We start from the raw sequence: 21,246 nt of genomic DNA, 5'->3' as shown, positions 1-21,246 counted from the left end.
CCAGCCCATTAGTTCAGTCGATGTGTGTATGTACATGTTATTAATCATTGTGTGATCACACCTCTGTGGTTCTAAAGTACTTGAGCTCTTTTTCACTTCAGCACATTCACTCACCTTTGTCATATTTGGAAGGTGGCCAATCACTGTGATCACAGCTTACTATTCCCTTATTTGCATGAAACTTTTGGATATCTCCCCCGCAGGCTGTGGTGGTGTTAGTTTTTAGTTGGAGCAGCTCTGATGTAATGTCAGGCAAGAGCAGCTGGAGTTTAGACTTCTGGACGTGCTCTGGGAGGACTCATCCTGACCCTTTTGGCTGCACAAAGGACAGGCTGATGCAAGTTCTGTGCAAGACTTGGGAATGACCCCACAGTTGTCTGGAACAGTAACAAGTGCTCTTGTACTTGGAGCTGCATGTGGCTGCCAACTGTTTCTTCTTCTTGTTTAAAAGAAATAAGGAATTCCACTGCATTCAGATAGTTGAACAATTTTCTTTTTTAATGAGGTACATGATAGAAAAAATGTTTTCTGTTCAGTTTCTTTTGTGTGTGGAGTCCTGATGCTGGAATATTTGTTCTGCTTGTTGCAGATATAATCATATTAATAAAACCTGACAGTGTTCATCTGTACTGCAACCCTGTGAATTACAATCATCTTTTGCCCTATGTGGCACACTGGAGGAACTTGCATTTCCACTGTCTGACTGAAAATGAGGTAAGTGAAAAATGAATGCAGACAAGATTTGTTAATGAACTTGTTAATGAACTGATCCTTGAAATGAAACTTCCAGAAGCCTTTTTTCCCTTTCATCCTCAGCAGGGGAGTGATCTGTGTGTATATGTGGGTATTAATCATTTGCTAAAGTGTGCAAGAAGAATATATTGTCAATACTTCTATTTGTTGGAGCGTGAAGACAAATTGCTCCTCTCTCCCAGTAATTGCTTTTGTTTTGAAATGAGTCAGTGATCTTCTAATGAGGGAAAAAACGTGGGTTGTGAGAAATGCAAAATCTGAATCAAATATCCCAGTCAACAGTGAGATTTCCAACAACAGCCTTGTTTGCTGCCAAAGCAGTGTTTGCATTGGTTGCCAGTAGTTTTAGAATATTAGAAAAGATGGGCTTAGTAAGTAATTTAAAATCAAGAATCTTCATTATGTATTTTCATGTTAACTACGAAATCTTTCTTTCAAGAACTATTAACCTCACTTCCACTACATCCCGTGACTGATGTGAGTTTCATCTTGAATTTAAAGGTCAAAGTATTCTAGAAAAACTCAATTTATTGTTGTGAAGTATTTTTAGAGGAGTAAAAATTGAAAATACCCTTTGGGTATAGAATAAGGACCTTTTCATTCCAGTTGAGACTGGAAATGCTTCTTCCTATATTGAGTTCTGTGTAGTTCCTTTTGTAAGTTAGAATTATACAGAATTCTGCAGGGAGTGGGTTTAAGCCTGTGATGTTGGTGGGTGAAGCCAGTGGAGAAATGAATGGGAAAGTCAGGGAGAGAAACCTTTTGTTCTGTTGAGTTTCCAGCCTGAAAGTGATGGGGTTTATAATAGACTGATTGTGTAAAATTTTATGTGGCGGGTTAATAGCTTAGATCACAGAATTAGGAAATAATTCAGGTTACAAGGGACTTCTGGAGATCGTCTTGTCCAACCTCCTGCTTCAGTGGTGAGATCAGATCAGGTTGCTCAAGGTCTTTTTGCATCTGGATGCAGAAAGCATCCAAAGATGATGACTGCAGAACCTCTGTTGGCTGTCTACTCCATTTCCCCACTGTCCTCCTCTTGAAAAAGTATTTCCTTTTGTCAAACCCAAGCTTTTCTTGTTTTAAATCATGCCTTTTGTCATGACCACTGTGGAGAACCTGGCTTCACCGTCTCAGTAATATTTTGGTGGGTCTGAGGTGCACATATTGAGCAAGCCTGGATCTCTCCTTCTGGGGCAAGTGATCCATCCCTCTGATTGTGGTGGCTCTCCACTGAACTTGCTCCACTTTATAAATACCTTGTCCATGGGTCCCAAAACTTGTTGTGGATACAGTTCCAGGAGTGCAGCAGAGAGGGATAATTTTTGTTAGGATAAAACAGCTGAGCTCCAGGTTACAACATGCCCTATCAAAACCTAAAGCCTGGCTTCACAAGGCTTTTCTGTTGCCAAAATCCCTGCTGAAAGGGCAAATCTGATGCTAGGAAAACACATGCACTTTGGAATCAGGAACAGAGTAGTTCTTACCACACAGTTGCCAGTGCAACTGCAGTCTCAGCTCTTGTATTTTAAGCTTCATCTGCTTAGGGGCTTTGATATGATTTATCGTGGTAAGTAGGAACCTTAATCACACAGTGTTGGCTTGAAATAATGATGTAACTGGCAAGGTAAGCCGTGTGCCTTGTTCTTTATGAAAACGAGGGGAAAGGTTTGGTTTTTTTAAGGTGAAGATACAGTTTTACTTAATTGCTGCTTGATGTGAATGAGCTGAGCACTTCCAGTCCCATTCCCAATGTATAAGAATTGCCCGTTTCCTAGATTACTGCTGAAAGACAAACAAAACGTTGCTGTGTCAGGCTTTAAGTGTATCCTGTTTACAGGAGAATTGCCTGCAGTGGCTTTTAAGTACTTTTTTTAGTGATAGAAATAACTTCCTAAAAATGAAACCAAAAAAGTGCAAGAATTTTAGAAATAAATAAAACAGTGCTGTACCTGGCTCTGGCAAAACCTAGAGCTCCTCCTTCCTTTTTTCCCTTCCTACTTGCTTTAACTAGACCACAGGAATTTAAGTGAATATCCTAGTTACTGGAAAAAAAAACGCAATTTTTTTTTAGGAAATGCCCTTGTTTTCAGTGGCCAAATAGGATAAAATACTGAAATTTGATGTAGTAAAGTTGAAGTGGCTGTATTTATTCCTGCAACAGCAGATTGTGAGCAAGCCTTTAGCACCCTGCCAAAACCCAAATTTCTTATTCCAATGACATTTTTAAGTCCTGAGAAACTGGCAGTTGTTTGGGGCTTGGCTTTGAACTGCAACTTTGATCTGGCTTCCTGGGATTGAAGAAGGAACACGCCACAGAGGAGCTGGGGCTGCATCTTAAATTCAGGCTTGGCTTAAAAGAACTTGTTCTCAAAATAAATGTGTTGGGTGTACCCTGAAGCTCACAAAAAGTTCATAATCATATAATTTGCCTTGATGAGAAGCTCAGACCACTGCACATAAAAATAAAATAGGCAAAACACCTCTGCCTTCTGATCTTGCTCCAGAAAACAAGTGGCTCTTGAAGAAGCCAGCAGGGCTCGACCTGTTGGTTCCAGACTTGCTGCTAAACTGAGCCTTTTCACGTCAAAGTCAATGTGTTTTCAGGTTTGTGTGCTGTTATAAAAATGATTTGAGTGTGGTTTGTCTCTTCAGTCTGGTTTTGATGCTTTTCTGAGTTAGGATATTTGCTCTTCAGTCTGCTGAAGTCCCCAGTTCAGACAGTGTTACATGAGGGTTTCTCTTCTTCTTGCCTCCTCCTTTTCCTGCAGTTCACCTTTCCCTCAGACCAAAACTGGTTCTCATTGCCTAATCTGTGACCTGAGGCTTGTTCTGTCATTGATTTTCCTTGCTTAGTGTTGTTTAGCTGGTAAAACAGTATCTTATTTCAGTTTTTCTTCCCTCAATGGCATGTTTTTCATGGCACATCAGTTGGTCTCCTCAAAGTAACTTTTATCTTTCAAATCTAGATGTTAAAAGACTTCACTGAAAGCTGAAAATAAAGTTTATAATTATGCCTTCATCTGTCATGATTAAAAGCCTTGCTCTGAAGTTGGATTTTTTTTCCAATTTCCATTGGCTTGAGTGCATCCTTGCCATGATGGGATTTCCAAAATACAGAGAATAAAGAGGCTCTTGGGCTTCTGGAGGCTGTAGGCGATATTTTAGTGGTGTACATGCTGCATCTTCTCTTTATTACCAATCAAATTAGGGCATGCCTAATCCAATTTGATTTGAAATGACTTCTTTCAGTATGAAGATGAAGAAGCTGCAGAGGAATTCAAGATTTCCAGCTTTGTGGACATGGTCCGGGATTGCAGCCGCATCGGAATCCCCTACAGCTGCCAAGGTAGGGTGGTTTATGCTCAGGGTGAAAGTGTTTTGCACCCTGCAACTTCAGGGAATGAAGATTTCCTTGCCTTAGGAGAGAAATAAGGATTAGTAAGTCATTAGTTTCCTTTTAGCCTCTTTTTCCTTAAGAGTTGAATTTCTTTCTGAGCACTGGAAGCCCTCAGAGTTCATCTGGGGAATGAATGCCCCCAGCATGAGGCAGAGAAATGATTTGCATTCAGAGACGTGTCTTGAGCTGCTACAGAAGTTCTCTGTTCCCATGGGAGCTCCAGATAAATCCTTCTTTATGCAAGGGAAGAATAAACATTTCTTTATGCAAGTTTCCTTTTTTTAGTACTGAAAAAAACTGCCCTGCACGGCTTCCTGTTGGGATCTGGAGCCAGCCTTGAGCCTCAGCAATGTAATCTTGCATTCTTTTTTTTCTTTCTATTTCTTTATTGCTTCCCTTAGGGAAGGGTGATACGCTCTGACTGCCTGCAAAGTCATTAATGGCTCATGGGGGAAGGACACGGGTTCTGTGTTAGGAAGGATGAGAAGAAGTTGTGTAGCTTGAGGCTGATAACAACACTTCAGATGGTTTGCAGCTACACCAGGGAGTGCCAAGAGGAAGAGTTTTCCTCTCCCCCAACTTAAAATTCTGATTAAATGGGGATGATGGAAGAAATTCCTCCCTGTGAGGATGGTGAGGCCATGGCACACGGTGCCCAGAGAAGCTGTGGGTCCCTGGAAGTGTCCCAGGCCAGGTTGGACAGGGCTTGGAGCAACCTGGAAAAGTGCAAGGTGTCCCTGCCTGTGGCAGGGGGGTGGAATGGGATGGGCTTTAAGGTCCCTTCCCACCCAAACCGGTCTGGGATTCTGGGATGTTGACAGTATTTACTTAAGGCCAAGTATTTGAGGAACTGGAGTAAGCAAAGCTCCCTGTTTATTATCTTGAATTTTAATAGGCAGCTTTGTTAATCAGCTTGTAATGAAGCTTGCAAGGAGATGTGGAATATCCTGAGAAAAAGGGACAAAATTTGGGGTGTAGAGGAGCTTCTAAAAGCTGCCATCTACACAAAAAATATTTTTCACTTAAAGATTTTCAGTTGTACAAAGATGGGATAAATGAGACCCTCTGTGAATCTTTAGACCTCAGAGAGAGCTGAAGTGCCAGGATTTGGGAGGGAATGTTGCTGTGCTCGCTTTGCAGGCCACCTGCAGATATTTGACTGAAGTGCCAGGATTTGTGAGGGAATGTTGCTGTGCTTGCTTTGCAGGCCACCTGCAGATATTTGACATGTTCATCGTGGAGAAGTGGCCGATCGTCCAGGCCTTTGCGCTGGAGGGCATCGGCGGTGACGGCTTCTTCACCATGAAATACGAAGTGAGTGTTTTCCTTTCTCGTTTGCTTTCCGAAGCAGAAGTTACTCATGAAGTTATTTTGTTTGGAAAGTACTTTTTGAGATGATCTAGTCCTGACTCATTGCTCGAGTGAGCTGCTAAATTGGATAAAGTTTTTGGGGATCTTGTAAAACTGAGTTTTAACTGTGCCAGGATGGAGACCCCATGGTGTTGCTGAGATTCTGTTTTGAGCTACACAGCACTTTGTCCTGGATAAACCATTATTTGGACATTCTCCCCAGGCCTCTGCCGTGATTTAGAACTTCTTTCCTTTTGTTCTAGAGCCTTCTCTACCAATAACCAATGTTTTTACCCCTACATGGATTTTTTTTTTTTTACCCCTAATTTTTTAGAGGGGTTTATACATCTTCAAGAGCAGAGCAGGAGGAGCTGGTTAGTCACAAACACCCTGAGATGAGCTCAGGAAATAAGAAGTGACTGTATTTCTTGGGTCACTGGTTTTGACTGAAGAGATGCATCTCCTTCTCTCACTGACATTTTATATTCATGGGTCATCATACTCTGCTGAATAGGGCATCAGTCAGGATTTATTTGCTCCTATATTTGATAATGATTTGCTGTTCCACTCTGAGCAGCTTCTGTCATTGATTTGCCCATTTATTAATTATGCTCTGAACAGCATTTTCAGATGACAGTTTTGCATTTCTGTACTTGTTTAAAGCTTCTTTGATTTCATTTTTTGAACCTCTGCCACAGCAATGCAGATGTCCCATTTTTCTTATCACTCTTCCATTTTTACAGCCACAGTGGGCTTTTGTCTGACTCCTGATAGCTGGAAAACCCCCAGAGAACTAATAGTGCCATTGTTAAAGTCTCATCATATCTAGAATTGTACATGCTTGCTCAGAAATCTGTTCTGTGAGTTCATGTTCAGTTTCTGAGCACTGTTCTCTTTCCACTGGTTCCTTTCTTCAGGCTTTTTTTTCATTCCATCACTGGTCCTGTAACACCTTGTGGTGTGAACCTGGCCAAATCATTAAATACAGAGTGCCAACAGATGAGCACCTTTGGGGAGAACAATCAATAGTCCTTCTTGATGTCTGAAATGAGTCAATGAAAATTTGACCGGCAATTCAGGAGCTGTTTGGGTCTTTAATTGCCCTTTAATTACCCCAGTTCATTTCATAAATCTGTGGAGGCTCTGAAAAAATGTTGAGACACTGTGGCACAGACAGAACCTCTCCTGTGTGATCCAGGGAGTTGATCCTGTCTCCAGGCACTCCTGAATACTTAAAAAGGAGCAGGGAAAATTCTTGGACTCCTTTTTTAAGAGCAATCACGTTGGCTCTGGCAGTCCAGCCAGCTCCAGCTGGAGTTCTTGCTTGCTTCCTCCTTGAAAATCATGAGGGGATTTCAAGTGGGAAGTGACATTCTTAACTTCTTACGTGAGTGTTTGTGTGGTTCTCTGTCAGGCAGCTGCTCTGTGTCACTCATGGGGGAGGAAGCCAGTCTGGGAGGGAAGTGCATTTGGGATCACTGTAAATAATCTATGAATTAATACTTCTGCCATTATTAAAAGGGGAGTTTTTAGCTGCATTTTTAGCTCAGACTTTCCCTCTGAGATTTTTCCTCTGGTGTGTGTTCTCTAAGATTTGAATATAATTGAAGGATGATAATTTAGGATTTTTCCCAGTTTTTTAAAGGCAGTTGCTCTCTTACTGCAGAAGTCAGAGTTGCTCAAGATGCTGTAATACAGAGAATTTACTGATAGCTGGATGGAAGTGAGCTCTGGAAATCATTATTAACCTACCTGATTACACGAGTACCTGGAATAACTCTAAAGCAGTGGGTTAAGAAAATTCCAGCCAGTGTTGCATTTTTAACTGAGTGAGTGGTGGAGAACCCTGTAAATGCAGAAATCATTCAGATGCAAGCATCCCTTAAGAATATATTTTTAAATATCACTCTCATATGCATCATCCTACTACTTGGAAGAAAGTATTGCAAAGTTAAACTGTCTTAGCCTAAATTGACATCAGCTTGGAGTAAGAACTGGCTGGTGCTCAGGATGAGTAACCCTGGAATCTGCTTCTTGGCTGTCTTAGCTCAGAAAACTCATCTTGCCCTTCTGCCTGCACCAGCTCATGCTGCTCTTTGCTATTAAACTGAAAAACTTTGTGAAATGATTTGTTTGGAGGATGCAAAGAAAGATTTGCACAGAGTTCAAACCCTCACTGGAGGAGATGAGTCTCTGCACTTGGATCTGGTCAGTTCTTTTGTAACAAGGTGAAAATATTTGTGGAATCAGAGTTAAGAAGAACTGTTAGACAGGGGAGTGTGTTAAAGGCTGCCTCAGTGCAGCTTAAACCTGGATCTGTGGCCTTCTTCGTGGTGTTTTTCACAGAAATGTGTTTAAAATCTCTTTCAGTTAATGGATGTCAGCGTTGACTTGTGGAAGACCTACAGCAAAATGGATCCTGTGTCCTTGGAGGATTTGCTCTTTGAGGTAACGCAGGTGAAATGTTCTGCATCAGCTCCTGCTTGGTGTAACCACAGAGTAAAAGTGTTGTGATTTTGTTTGGTTTAATTAAGTTTATGGACTCAATCTACAGGCTCTGCCTGCTGTTGCTTGCAGGGTCTCCTTCCATTCCTTAAATCTACCAAGAACTCAGCAAAACACCAAAATAACTTGTCTTGGTTTCCTTGAATTTCTTAGTTTGTGTGACATTCTCCTGGAAGTTTTTCTTCGTGTCATTAAACCATGTACAAAGTACACGAAGTTGCTGTGTTTTTGTGTGTTAATCCTCCTTTTGCAGCTAGGAGGGTTAAAAAAATCCCCTTTAACACGCAGCCATTCTTCCAGGAGAAAAAAAGCACTTTTCGGGATGCTTTGTAACCCCTTTAAGTGGGGAACAGTGACACTCAGTGGCTGCCCTGATGCTTTGGGAAATACAAACAGTGGGAAGGGATTCTCACATTAATGCCATGCTCTGGTCTCAGTGCTAGAGGAGAAAGCATTGTATAAATAATAGTATTTATAATTTAACAGTATATATATATGTTATAATTAGTGGTATATATTAATATTTTAGCTTGACAGCAATTTAATATGTAGCAAATTCAGCAGGAATTATTCTTTATTAATAAAATATTAGTAGTTCACACCAATTTGGTTGTTTAATCAACTGCTGTAAGGAAAATTAAAATATCATAAAGTTTTTATGAGGCTCTCAGTCTTAAGTAATCGCTCTCTGATATTTCACCTCTCCCTCTCTGTGTGGAAGTGAGATTAATGTTTGGGATTTACCCTACACCTGTTAAGTCTACTCTGAGCAGACCTATTTATCATAATTCGAAGTTTTCATCCTGAAAGTTGTTGTTAAATTGATTTAAATTTTCTGAAAAAAATAAACATAAACCACACACCCACAAAAAGACACCCTGAAAGCCAGCAGAATGTCCTTATCTTTTAAAACATATTTATTTTCTTGAGTTTATTGTTTCATTGGGCAGTCTGTATTCCAATGAAATGTCACCTTTGCCTTCCTTTCTCTTCTCTTAACACTTGCCTTGGGAAGTAATGTCAAATGTTTTCCTTCTAGGATTTAATGATTTTTGAACACCAGTGGACCAACTTTTTTGCTAATTTTGACACTGAAATTCCCTTCATTCTGGAACTTTCAGAATCTCAGGCGGGGGAGGTAGGCCTGCTTCAGCAATCCTCGAAAATCCTGCTGTTATCCATGCAGAAGGAATAATTATTCAGCATTATTTTGTTTTTTTTTTTTTTTCCCCTATCCCATCTCACCCTTCATGTTTGAGGAGTAAAAATGCATGGTTAGGGTTTTTTTTTAAGTCACCACCCACCTTAAAAATCCATGGTATGATGGCTTAGGACTGCTGGAGTAATTCAGGCAAGTGTTTGCTTGCTGATAATTCAATTTAGGTGATTTATATATGCACAAGAGATATTTGTAGGTAGATTAACTTTCATTTGGATGGAATCTGGTATGTGCAGGGCTTAACCAGTTGAATTTGCACATATCAAGCCTCGAACATAACTGAGGGGAGCACAGAGCATGGGAGAAAATAGCACAGGATTTCTGGGGGTGGCTGTTGCTTTTGAAGCATTTTGTTGCTTTTTTGATGCATTTTGAAGCATTTTGATGCTTTTCTGGATGCATTTTGAAGCATTTTGTTGCTTTTGGATGCATTTTGAAGCATTTTAATGCTTTTTTAAAGCATTTTTTTACTTCCTCTGGGATCGTGGAAGGTGTCCCTGCCCATGGAAGGGGGTTGGAACTAAATGGGCTTAAGGTCCCTCCCAACCTAAACCATTCAATGATTTAAAATATGAGAGACTTAGTGGTGTTTATGTTTGTTTGTGGAGGTTGGAAGTATTTTTGAGGGTTCAGGAGTTTTCTTTGAGAAGGACAATTCAGGTTTTTTCTTAATGATAGGATATTTCACACTTCCCTTCATGTGCTTCTTAATAAATTTTTTTTTTTCAATTCTTCACAGCCCTTCAGAAGTTATTTCAGCCATGGCATGATCTCAAGCCATATAACAGATAACAGGTAATTATTACCCATTATTCCCTGGGGTGTCAATAGTTCCTCAATATTTTATTTCCATATCCCTGATGCCATAATGCTTAAAATTCCTTGTGGGATCATCTCAATATATCCCATTTTGTACTGGAAAAAAGCCCCATGCAAAGGCAGTTCCTGGAAGGATAAGCTGAATTTTCACAGGATTTAATGCTGTAGTTCTTACATATATCATGAAATTTTGTGCATTATGATCAGTTCCTTTCCTGTTCCATCCCTGGAAACCCCAGCTGGGTTGGACAGGGCTTGGAGCAAGCTGGGATAGCGGAAGGTGTCCCTGCCCATGGCAGGGGGTGGACTGAGATGATCTTTAAGGTCCCTTCCAACCCAAACCATCCTCTATGGCAGAGTTTTAACTGAAAGCTGTTGTTTAGCTGAAGGTTGTGTTGCAAAATCCACGTTGTGCTGTTTTGAGCTAAATTGAGGTTTGTTTATCTTCTTGAATCTCTCTGCACATTCTTCAGTATGTGGAACAAACCAGTGGAATTCAATGCCCTTCGTTGCTGGCAGCATCCTCTGTTGTTTGCGTTGCGATAATGAAAAGAAAATCCTTGACCTCTCCAGCTGAGTCTTGGGCCCAAAGCCAGAACTGAACCCAAAATAGTTTTGTTTGTTTCCAACACGGTCTTTTCAGGGTTTTTCAAGATGGTGAATTTTAAACTAAGCAGCTTTTCAAGGCAGTTTAAGATAAAAGAATCTTCCAAGAGCATTGGGGAACAGCCTTGAGATATGTTATTGTATTCTAAAGAATTGATCATCTTTTTAATGCAAGTGGGTTTTTTCTTTGGAGTTTGGTCCTTTCAGTGGGAAGTTTTGTGCAGCTTTAGTAATTTTTTTTGATCCCACTCCTGTAGTGAGAAATTCAGCAGTTAGTCCATTACACTTGAAAGCTTTGATTTCACTTGTTGTTTGTAAACTTCCTGTGATGTTTTGGTGGTGATTCCCTCTCTCCTCCTAAGCCCGAGCCGGCAGCCCTTTGTCCTGTTTGGCAGCCACTCCACGAAGGAAAACTTGAACTCTGGGAACTTTAATTTTCCATCTGAAGGACATCTGGTTCGAAACACTGGCCTTGGTGGAAGCACTGCCAAGCATATGGTAAGCCTCTGGAGAAGTTATCTGAGATTTTAAAGCATTGTAGATGCTCTTTTTCTTCGTATATTTTTTGTGGTTATCTTCCATAAGTTAAATATTTCATTCTTCTTAACATAAAGCAGCTTAGCAATCCATCAGTTTAAGGAACAAATTTGCTTTTTCTTTCTCTTTCCATGTTAAACCATACTGGATTCTTAATCAGGGGACTGCTGAATGAGTTAAAATAATTTATTCTCTGTAAAAAGACAACTGGTGCTGTAAGTGGGTGGGGGAGAGAGAAATGCTGTTTGTGAGGATCTGTGTCCTGGCCACAAAGTGAAAATCTATGATACACTTACTGTGACACACAGATTTTATTTTAATCACATTTGTTTAGCCATTTCTTAAAAAAGAAAACGAAAAGACACTTTTTTTTGATAATACCTTTATGAATAAACCTGGGATCCTGACGTATATCCAAATTCCAGTGTGTGCTCAGCAGCTGTTGATGAAACTCTGAAAAGTCTTTCATAGTTCCAGGACTGTTCTGATGAAGTTGTAAAGATTAACTTGTTTCCATTTCCAAGTGAAAGCTTGGTTGTTAAACATTTGCTGAGGTCCGTGGCTCGTTGCACTGCGGCGCAGGGGCCGTGCCTGGGCAAGCGACCCCAGGGAATTGGGATCCTCTGGCTGGAGGGCCTGGGTGGCTCCAGAAGGCAACTGGCAGCGAAGGAGGAGAGAGGTAGAGTGTGGAGAGAGCTCCCTGCTGCCTCCAGGGGCTCTGGGAGTGGCAGCGGTGTGAGCCCTGAGCAGGTGGATGTGGCTGAGCGCAGGTCTTGGTGGAGTGAGCGCATGAGTGAGGCCATGAGTTCATGAGCTTGTCAACATTTCATGTGGAGCTGCCTCAGGGATGGATGGATGTGGGATTTCTGGGCACAAATCATGTGTCCAGAGCCTGAGAAAGGAATGTTTTTGCATCCTGGTGAACTCTCATCCTCCATTTGCTGCTCTAACCCTATTTCTGTAAAAACACTTTCAGTTCTGTCTTTTCTTCCCTTGTTAACAATAAGATACCATTTGATACCTTTGAAAGTGCAAGTACAGTGTTATTCTGATGTACTTGCTCCATCTGTTGTCCTCAGATTCTGATGCTGTTTTTAAAAAGGTGGTTTATTTACAGGTACAGGTGATACTGTTTTAATAGGGTGTCATGAAAATAGTAAATAAGACCAAGTGCCAGCATAGTTATGGGAACCTGACACACTTTCCTCTTCATGAAAAGAGCAGTTGACATAGGAAATTGAAAACACAAGTCAGAGCTCATCTCCTTTCCAAAGTCTTTCAACCATTCAGGTCAAGTCAAAAGTGAAATAGACCTTTGAAAACGTAAGTTGCTTTTTCACAATCCAGTTCCGTCTGTGTTGTAAACTTCTGTAGTCTGTCAGTGCTTAGAAGACTTAAGGGGAATGTAGTTAATTGTTAATTATTGCACCAATTTGTTTTACTGATGGCTTTTTGTATCTCATTAATACTGACTGCTAGGTAGTGCAGTGTGTATCTCCAAAGGGACCTCTGGCTTGTTCAAGGACCTATTTTTTTGGAGCCACTCACATTCCTTTCCTGGGTAAGTACATTAAACATACCAAGGAAGTTATTACCTCTGATTCCATGAAAATTTGTAGCAATTAAAGCTTTGCTTCCTTTATGAGCATCAGGCCACAGAGTGGTAGATTCTGTAGCCAGTGCATGAAATCATAGCAGATTTTGTGGGTAAAATCGGTCAGATCTGAGAGTGCAGACCCTTTTTTAAGTACTAAGCAAATATTTAAGTCCATGTTCCATATGGGTTTATAAAAAACAGTCTCCAAAACCACAGTAATTCAAATGGGTAGTTGTCAAGTAACTGAGGACTTCTAAAAAGATAGAGAAAATTCTTTCACTCTTACCTTTTATCCTCTGGTTTGGGCCCAGTATAATGAGTTACAATAGCTGTATTCCCAAATAAAAACAAGCCATGTAAAATTTTTAAAAACCATTTTCTTAGGTATTTCAAATGGCTGGAAGAGTCCATAGATAAAGTCAGTCCTTAGGGTTATCTTGAAATCATACTGAGCTCAGAAAAGCTGAAGGGAAGACAGTTGGAGGATTGGAATTACAGCCTGTGTTTGTCCTAGTAACATAAAATACTGGATACATTTCATGTAAGATGTGCAGCAGAAATGTTCTTAAAGTGGTTAAACCAAACCTTTTTTTTATTAATACAGGAAATGACAATGAGATGCACAAGCAAACTGACCAAGTGTAAGCTGCCAACTTTTTATGTTATTCCTTACTCTTCTCTCTTTCTACCTCGTGGCAGTAGGTGAAACCTGCTTTTAGTGGCTGTTGGCATTTGCAGACACATTTTTATTCAGAATAATGTGCCTGGGACAGGGTTTCAAAGGCAAAATGCTCGTGGAGAGTTTCAGTGGGTGCAGTTAGGAGTTGTTAGTGTGGCAGCAGCAGAGTAGGAAAGGAAATAATAGTAAATTTTGCTCAAATTGTAGTAAAAAAAGTAATAATCTTAACAGTTACTTAAATATTTTACAAGATACTTCATATATACCAAGGGGAAAAGTATCTCGCACTGTAGCATCTTGCACAGATAGAAGGAAAAGTAATTTTTAGACCAGTTTCATGAACAATGTGTAAAATTTATGATGCTTAGTGAGAATGCCAACAGGGAACACTCAAAACTTGTGAAGAAATTCACTGTGTTAAAGTTAGATCAAAGTTAGTTTTTTTTAGTTGGGAGGCTGCAAAGCTTCTGCTCATTTTAACCTTCTCAAAATCAGACTTTGTTTATCCATGTTGATTTCCACTTCCTCTGCTTGTTGTAGATCCCTGTCCAGCTGAGAACAGAGTAGATAATCTGCTTTGGTCCTGCTCTCTCTCTTGATAAACCAGACCTTTCCTTAGAGATTTTGTCCACCTTGTCAGTTGGGATCATTTTAGGAGCCTGTCTTTGCTTCTGCAAAGCTGTGTGACCTGGTAGCAAGATATTAAAGATGTGTCAGTACTCTCACACTAAACACTGTTGGCTCTTGGTAATTGTGAGACATAAAAACAGAGTAACTGCACTGAGCAGCAGATTTCCCCTTTTTTCATAGACAACTGAACTCCAGCAGGTTTTTTTTCTTGCCTGTATGTTCTCCTCAAACACTTCTTGTCCTTCTTCAAAAATCATTTGTACTAAGTACATTTTTAATCAAGGTGAGTAGAGAAGCTCTGAAGAAAGCAGGGGTTGATAAAGGCAGTAATTTTAAAAGAATATAATTTTCTTGGAAGCATCCCTGTATTGGTTCAAATAATCTAATTTCAACAACAGCAGCATAATTGGCTTTTCTGACAAACCTGAACTCATGATTTTTGGCTTAGTTTGCATTGAGTCCTGTAACTGGTTCTTACAGGTGTCAATATTTTATAAAAAATTAAATAAAAGTATTTCATGAACACCATTCAGTCCAAGTTTGGCTGTATTGATTGGCTGGAGTGCATAAACCAACTCTGTAAATTGAAGGATAAACTGGGGTGAATTTTGTGATTCTGTTTTTTTTAAGAAAATGCTTCAAAAGCAGCTATGTTGTTTTACATTTTGCACCCCTAGCTTTAAAATGTTAAAGTGGGAAGAAGAGTAAGGTAAAGGACACCTCACTGAGGTGTTTTCCTACAAATATATAGGTGGATTTGAGGGAAAATAGGAATGGTTACAAAGTCTGGAAGAATTAGAATATAAAGGAATTACATTCCTTTACTGGGTGCAGTGAAAACATGCTAAGTGCATATGAAAGCACAGGAAATTGCAATCAAGAAACCTGAAAAAGCAGGGAGAAGGCTGAATTTTAAAATCACTTGCTGCTGTTGGGGATGATCAAAGACAAGCTTTGGTGCATTTTGAGGTTCCTCCACATCTGGGATCTTCAGATGCTTTTTTTCCGTCCTTCAGGAATGCTTTGCATATGGCTTAAATGCTGTATCCTTCTCTTTCCTGCCCCCTCTTCCCTCCCTCAATATTGGCAGTGGCAGAGGAGTAAATGAGAGGACTTAAAATTTAGGGAAGCAGTAATTTTGTTGATCTGCTCATCTTTTTGTTATAATTTAGCAAGAAAACAGAGGCTGATGTTGCTTGGTTGGGCACATGTGGGTTTTTCCCAGTGGTTCTGGAGCTATAAAATAACTGAAAGTCATTCCTGGCTTCGCCTGACTTTGGTTTGCTTCTGTACAATTTTTTCAGTCCCCTTTTAAGAAGGGAATTGGACTAAGCTGAGTTTGAGATTTCATGGAATTGTGGAATGGTTTGGGTTGGAAGAGATCTTTAAAGATCATCTCATTCCACCCTCATCCATGGGCAGGGACACCTTCCACTATCCCAGGCTGCTCCAAGCCCCATCCAGCCTGGCCTTGGACACCTCCAGGGATCCAGGGGCAGCCACAGCTTCTCTGGGAAATCCATTCCAGGGCTTCACAACCTTCACAGGGAACAATTCCTTCCCAATATCCCATCTATCCCTGCTCTCTGTCAATGTGCAGCCATTCCCCATGTCCTGGCACTCCAGGCCCTGGATTTAGGATGTGGCTCTAAACCCAACTGCAGCAAAAGTCAACAGTAAAACATATTTTTTATTCTTGACTAACAAAAGCACCGGATACATTTGTGTCAAGAGGTATTTTCCCAAAATATCCTGTAATTTGAGCAATTTCCTTGCTCTAATTGAATTTTCTTACACAAGAAGCTTAACTGTAAAGCTACTTCTCCACTTATTTCACCAAGGACCCCTTCCTTGTTATTAAGGGAGTTGTGCAATGAGAGGAAAAAACTGCTCCTTTAAAGAGAGGAGGAAGAAAACTCTACCTGTCCAGTAAATGTTGTGTTTGTATTTCTCTTCAGTACGCTGTTGTCGCAAATATATTCTGCTGTTGTAGAGGCTGTGCTTGCTGGCATTGAGTGCTATGCTAAAACTTCCACTGAATCCAAGGTAAATGAAGCCCCCTGTAATTGTTCTCTCTCTGTAATTGTTGATTTGGATTGCTTGCAGTATGAGATTTACGTGCAAACCAAAATGAAAACCAAAATAATTCCAATGTTATGACATGAGTCGAGTTCGTACCGTGGCCTCCAACCAGTCTCTGAATTCTGTTTAAGAAAAAAGAGAGATTTCAGAGTGTGCCTTAATTTTACCCATCTCCAGTTGGTTTTTCCAGCTTCTCGTGAATTTTCCTGACCTCATAGTAAGGAAAATGAGATCTGTGAAAGAACAAATTTTAGCCTGGTGCATCAGTGTGTTACTGTTTAGTGTCTCTTGTTGATGTCATGGGTGCTTCTGGAGCTGCTGGGATTTGGAAGGATGGGAAAAAGGTATTTTATTCTTTATTTCCTTTTTTCAGGCAAAGGAGGTGGCAGAGCAGGTGCTCCTGTCTGTGTTAGACACCGTTGGCTTAGCACAGCTGAAATCTGCTTTACGGTGTGTATTTCCATAGTTACTGATTGCTCATTGTCCCATTGGATTGGTTTCTTTGGGGGAAAAAATACTCATTATAAACTGAGAAATATTAATTTTAAACTGAACTTGCCTGGCTGCCAAATTCCAAGACTTCATAATGCATTCAGACTTTAAAAATCATTATAATTATTCCATTTTCCTGCTTTCTTAATCACTTATTTTCCTTTAAGTCTATTCCTGCTTATTTTTTACATTTAAAAGTACAAACCACACATCTCACCTTTACAATTTCTGTTCTACAGCTCCAAAATCGCTTTTCAAATTCAGGCTGTGAACAACCATGGCAGGTTTGTATCACTGTCTTACAACTTCTTGTTATTAATTAGTGCTTCTCATACAGTAATAAATTAATTTTTCTTTTCTTGGAAACCTCGTGGTTGATTATTTCATATGAGATGTGCTAAATGCTTTTGAGTATGAGATAGTTCAGTGATTTCATATCTGTAATTCTGTGGAATCTTAAAAACATTAAAAGGAATAAAAAGCAGTTGGGCAGACTAATTTTATTAACTGTTAATGAGTAGAAGCAGCATGAGCTCGTTAAGAGTTTCATTTTAAAAATGCTTTTAACTTAGTAGATATCACAAATTTGTGCTTATTTAATCCCCACACTAATTGACTGAAATGACCTGCACAAATAAGAGTGTATTTTAAAATGAAACAGTATTTTTGGCTGCTGGGGAGTCACAGAAAAATGATCTAACATTTAAATATTTAATTGTCATTGTTGTTCTAGAATTACTCCGTTAGATAACGAGGATAGTCTGAGTTTGATCAAAACGGTAAGTTATAATAGTATTTATTTAATTAGAAAATAGAGCTCAAGTGCCTGTTTTTGTGGGGCATGCTGAGATTTTTATGGGAATATAAGTGTAAGAGGAGAGATGAGAGAGATTTCAGATGCTGGAACAAATTTAACGAGAAGTCAGAATTCAGAATAAAACATTACCACAGATTGATGCTCTTGGGTTTTCACCACGATATAGGAATGGTGGTTTAGGATGTTTGAAAAATACAGATTTTACTGTTTCAATTGAAATATTTCAAATTCTGCTTTCTCTTCCCTTTCCCTCCAACTGCTGGATTGCTGCAGGCATCTATGATGGTGTTTGACATTCCAGACCTGCTCACGGGAAGAGGATGCTTGGGATCCGTTGTGTTTTCGGAGTCCTTTCTGACATCACAGATACAGGTCAAAGAAAAAGGTGAGTGTTTTAAATTCTGCCACCACTCTTGTCCTTCTGCTGGCTTTGCTGTGATGGGAAAGGCAGAGGAATTCCAATGGATGTTTTTGCTGTTACCTGGCTGGGTTTGGAACCCTTTTAGTGGGGAGAAGAGCAAAGGAAGAAGCCCTAGAAAGACCAGAATAAATCAGGATTTCTTTGGAACTTTGTAGCCAGCTCTGGGTGTGTCAGAGCACAAGAGGACTGGGAGTTAATCTGCTGTGAAAGCTTCATTTAAACGCTCAGAAATCCTTAAAATAACAAGATTTTCAGATTTACTAAAGAAACTTCAAGTCTTAAAAGTAACTCACTGGACATTCTGAACTATATGGGTGCTATTAGTTTAGTGGCCATGGTGATATGAGGTCAAAGGTTGGATTTAGTGACCTTGGAGGTCTTTTCCAACCTTAATAATTCCCTGATTCCACTGCTTTGCTTCCCGTGGCTTCCCTGCAGATGGCAGCATCAGTCCAGACTCCAGGCACGTTATCCTGACCGCAGCTATCCCGAGATTTGCTTCCTGGCTGGTGAGTGAGGGCACACAGCCTCAGCTCAGCTCATCCACGCACACATCCACAAAGCAGAACTTGCTGTGGGAGTGGGGATGTCTGGGGGAAAATATGGACCTTGGGCATTGGAACAGAATGCTGTAATTTTCACATATTCTGATTTTTTAAATAGGGGGAATAAGTGAAAAACTAAGTGGAAACAAGCTGGTTCCATCCATAGCACAAGTTTTAAATTATTTCATTTTCACCATGTCAGGTTTTTAGCTGTTTGAAAGTCTGGGTGTTTTTGAAGTGCACAGTTTGACCTTTGAAAATTCTGTTTATTGTGGGGCACTTTAGATCACCCCAAAAGCAAGCAAGGTCTGATTGCAGGGCTCTAACACACTACACAGTTTAGAGGGAGAATTCCAAAGCTTGTAACAAAGCTGGGCATTGCTCTTTGGCAGTGCATGCTGGAACAGTAATAAAAGATAGGACTGGATGGGATACACTTCCTGTCTATATAATATTATTTAAGTCTATAAAACAATTTAATGAGGAGGATGTAGTGCAAGAAATTATTCTGGTCCCATGGTAACAGAGTGTTAAGAACACAAAACTGTCTTTAAAGCACTCTGGGCTCAGGGCTTTTTCTGTCTGTGGTACCTGAGGTTCTTGTTTGCCTCAAAACGCCTTTAGTGCTTTTTATTTAATGTTAGCCTTCCTTTATTTATATAAATCACCATTCAAATGGAAGCTGTTTCTGGCTGCAGGTTGAAGACAGTGATGTGAAACTGTCTGAAAAGGCACAAGAAGTATTGAAGGTAAAATGAAATATTTTTTTAAACTTAAGAAGTTACACTTTGATGAAGCAGTATTTGAAAAACTTGAGCTCCTACCAAACCCTCCTTTATTTTCGTGTGTTACTTCTCTTCTACAAGACTTGCCTGTTCTGCCCTGCCTTTTTCAAACTTTGACATACAAAATAATATATTGTATGTAAAAGTTTGAGGGTTCCTTTATTTCAAAGAATCACAAAACCCAAGAGCAAAAAGAGTTCTAATAAAACCATGATTTCATGGAAGTCTCACTAAACATTACTCATGGAGCTCGTATGTTTCCAAAAGCCCCCAAAACTCGATGCAACTTTCTTTTAACTTAATTAGCATGCTAATGTCTAAAGGAAAACACTTTAAGCACCAGGGAAAAAAAAGAGTTTGGAATTTGGGAACACATTAGATCACATGAGTTTCACATTTGTGGTGTAATTTGTGGTTCCCAGGAATGTTCATTATAAGTAGATTTATTTTCATGTAATATACTTTTAGCTCAGTGGATTGACAAACTAAAAACAAAAAGCTCAGCCTTGTGGTTGTCACAAGAACTTGTAACTTCATAGCTGCTGGCAAAACCAAAATGGGGGGAAGGCTTTTAAAAATTCTCCTCTTGCCTTGCTCTCTTTCCCTGGTCCTTCTCTATCCATGCGGGATAAAACTCTTTCAAAGTTCTGACAGATGCTGTTTGAAAATAAAGTATTTTCTCTTGGAGCAAAAGCAGGAGAAAATGTTCCTGCCTGGATTAGTCCTTGATCCAGTCTGTGATGTTGCTGTTGTTTTTTTCCTGTTCAGGAAGACAAATCTTTCCTGGGCACTTTACTCACTGGGGGTGATGGAGTGTATGTCTGTTCCAGCAATCCACAGGCCGTGCCTGCAGAAGGTGAGATGTAGTTGGTTTGGTTTTTTTTGCTTGTTTTTTTTTGTTTGGTCTTTTCTGTTTTAGTTTTTAAACAGAGAGAGAGAGACAGGATTTGGGATTCACACTCTGGTGAGCCAAACTATGCCATCATCTTAAGGTTTCAATTTGCTTTTACAAGTCTCTTGTGTTAAATTCCATGTCTGGTTGTTTTGTCCCCAACCTCTGCCTGAAACTCTTGGTCCTGGAAGGAGGATTCCTGCTGAGCTGCAGGCTTTGGAGGCACATGGCACTCTTTCTTCCATGATGGTCACTGAGGCTTTGCAGACCTGGGAGGTGGCTTTTCTCCATAGCTCACCTTCAGAACATGCACAGACTGGCTCTTCCTGTCCTTGACAGATGAAGATGAGGTGCCAGATGTTTTCTGCCTTTTCTGCATCTATACGAACGTGGGGTTGGAAAGATTGGGCGTTGCAGAAGTGCCATGGGCTCCCAGCTCAGGGGGAGAAGGCAAATATTCCTATCAAAGCCTGCTTCTGGAGCTGATTCGTTCCAGTTTTCTTCCATTGTCATTTTCTCTCAGGAATTCAGAGCTTGTCAGCACAGGTGCTCACTGTGTTACAGAAAAATGCCTGGTCTTGGTCCTTCTCAGATCCAACCCAGTTACAGCTTTTTGGCACAAGATCACTGGCAGCAGTCTTGGATTATTCCTCTTCTTTTGGTGCCTTTTGCTTCAAGAACTTAAATAACATGAATATCCCAGGAATAAGACTGAAGGCAATTTAATGGCACTGTTGGATTTCCCTCTCTCCCTCGGGCCTTGAATCAATAGATACTTTATAAGGCACAATACTTTTATATTCTGATGTACAGAGAAGGTGTTGCTGTCACAGTGCTGATGTGCAGCAGAAGGTAATGAATTATCTGACATTAAGTGCTTGGTGCTGACAGAGTTTAGAGGAGAACCTTCGGCTTTATTGTCTTTGCCCTGTGGTGTCGAGGATAAATAATGATGTGCAAGGCAATTAAACAGCAACCCTCACATAAGGGAAGCTGCTTTTGCTCTAACTGATCAGATTTCAAAGAGAAGAGGTTAATGCAGACTGTGATATTCAGCTCTTTTGCAATGCAGTGCTGTGGGCACTTGTTCACTCAGTAAATAACTGGAGAATGCTGG

The 21,246-nt window shown here is 40.1% G+C and overlaps 1 protein-coding gene across 1 annotated transcript in view; it reads left to right on the top strand.

Moving 5' to 3' along the window:
• Positions 1–21,246, top strand: part of DNAAF9 (dynein axonemal assembly factor 9) — a 67,579-nt gene that overhangs the window by 15,253 nt on the left and 31,080 nt on the right. Inside the window, 17 exon segments of the mRNA XM_039550335.1 lie at positions 590–714; positions 4,006–4,102; positions 5,361–5,467; positions 7,874–7,951; positions 9,048–9,146; positions 9,967–10,022; positions 11,015–11,150; positions 12,669–12,750; positions 13,391–13,427; positions 16,054–16,141; positions 16,551–16,627; positions 16,909–16,953; positions 17,403–17,448; positions 17,760–17,871; positions 18,346–18,416; positions 19,151–19,201; positions 20,006–20,093. Of these exon segments, the coding sequence (XP_039406269.1) occupies positions 590–714; positions 4,006–4,102; positions 5,361–5,467; positions 7,874–7,951; positions 9,048–9,146; positions 9,967–10,022; positions 11,015–11,150; positions 12,669–12,750; positions 13,391–13,427; positions 16,054–16,141; positions 16,551–16,627; positions 16,909–16,953; positions 17,403–17,448; positions 17,760–17,871; positions 18,346–18,416; positions 19,151–19,201; positions 20,006–20,093 (1,395 nt within the window).

The sequence above is a fragment of the Corvus cornix genome, chromosome 4 (genome assembly GCF_000738735.6).
Source record: "Corvus cornix cornix isolate S_Up_H32 chromosome 4, ASM73873v5, whole genome shotgun sequence".
NCBI classification, from domain to species: Eukaryota; Metazoa; Chordata; class Aves; order Passeriformes; family Corvidae; genus Corvus; species Corvus cornix.
Note: the sequence above shows the minus strand (reverse complement) of the source record. Positions and strands in the feature narration are given on the sequence as shown.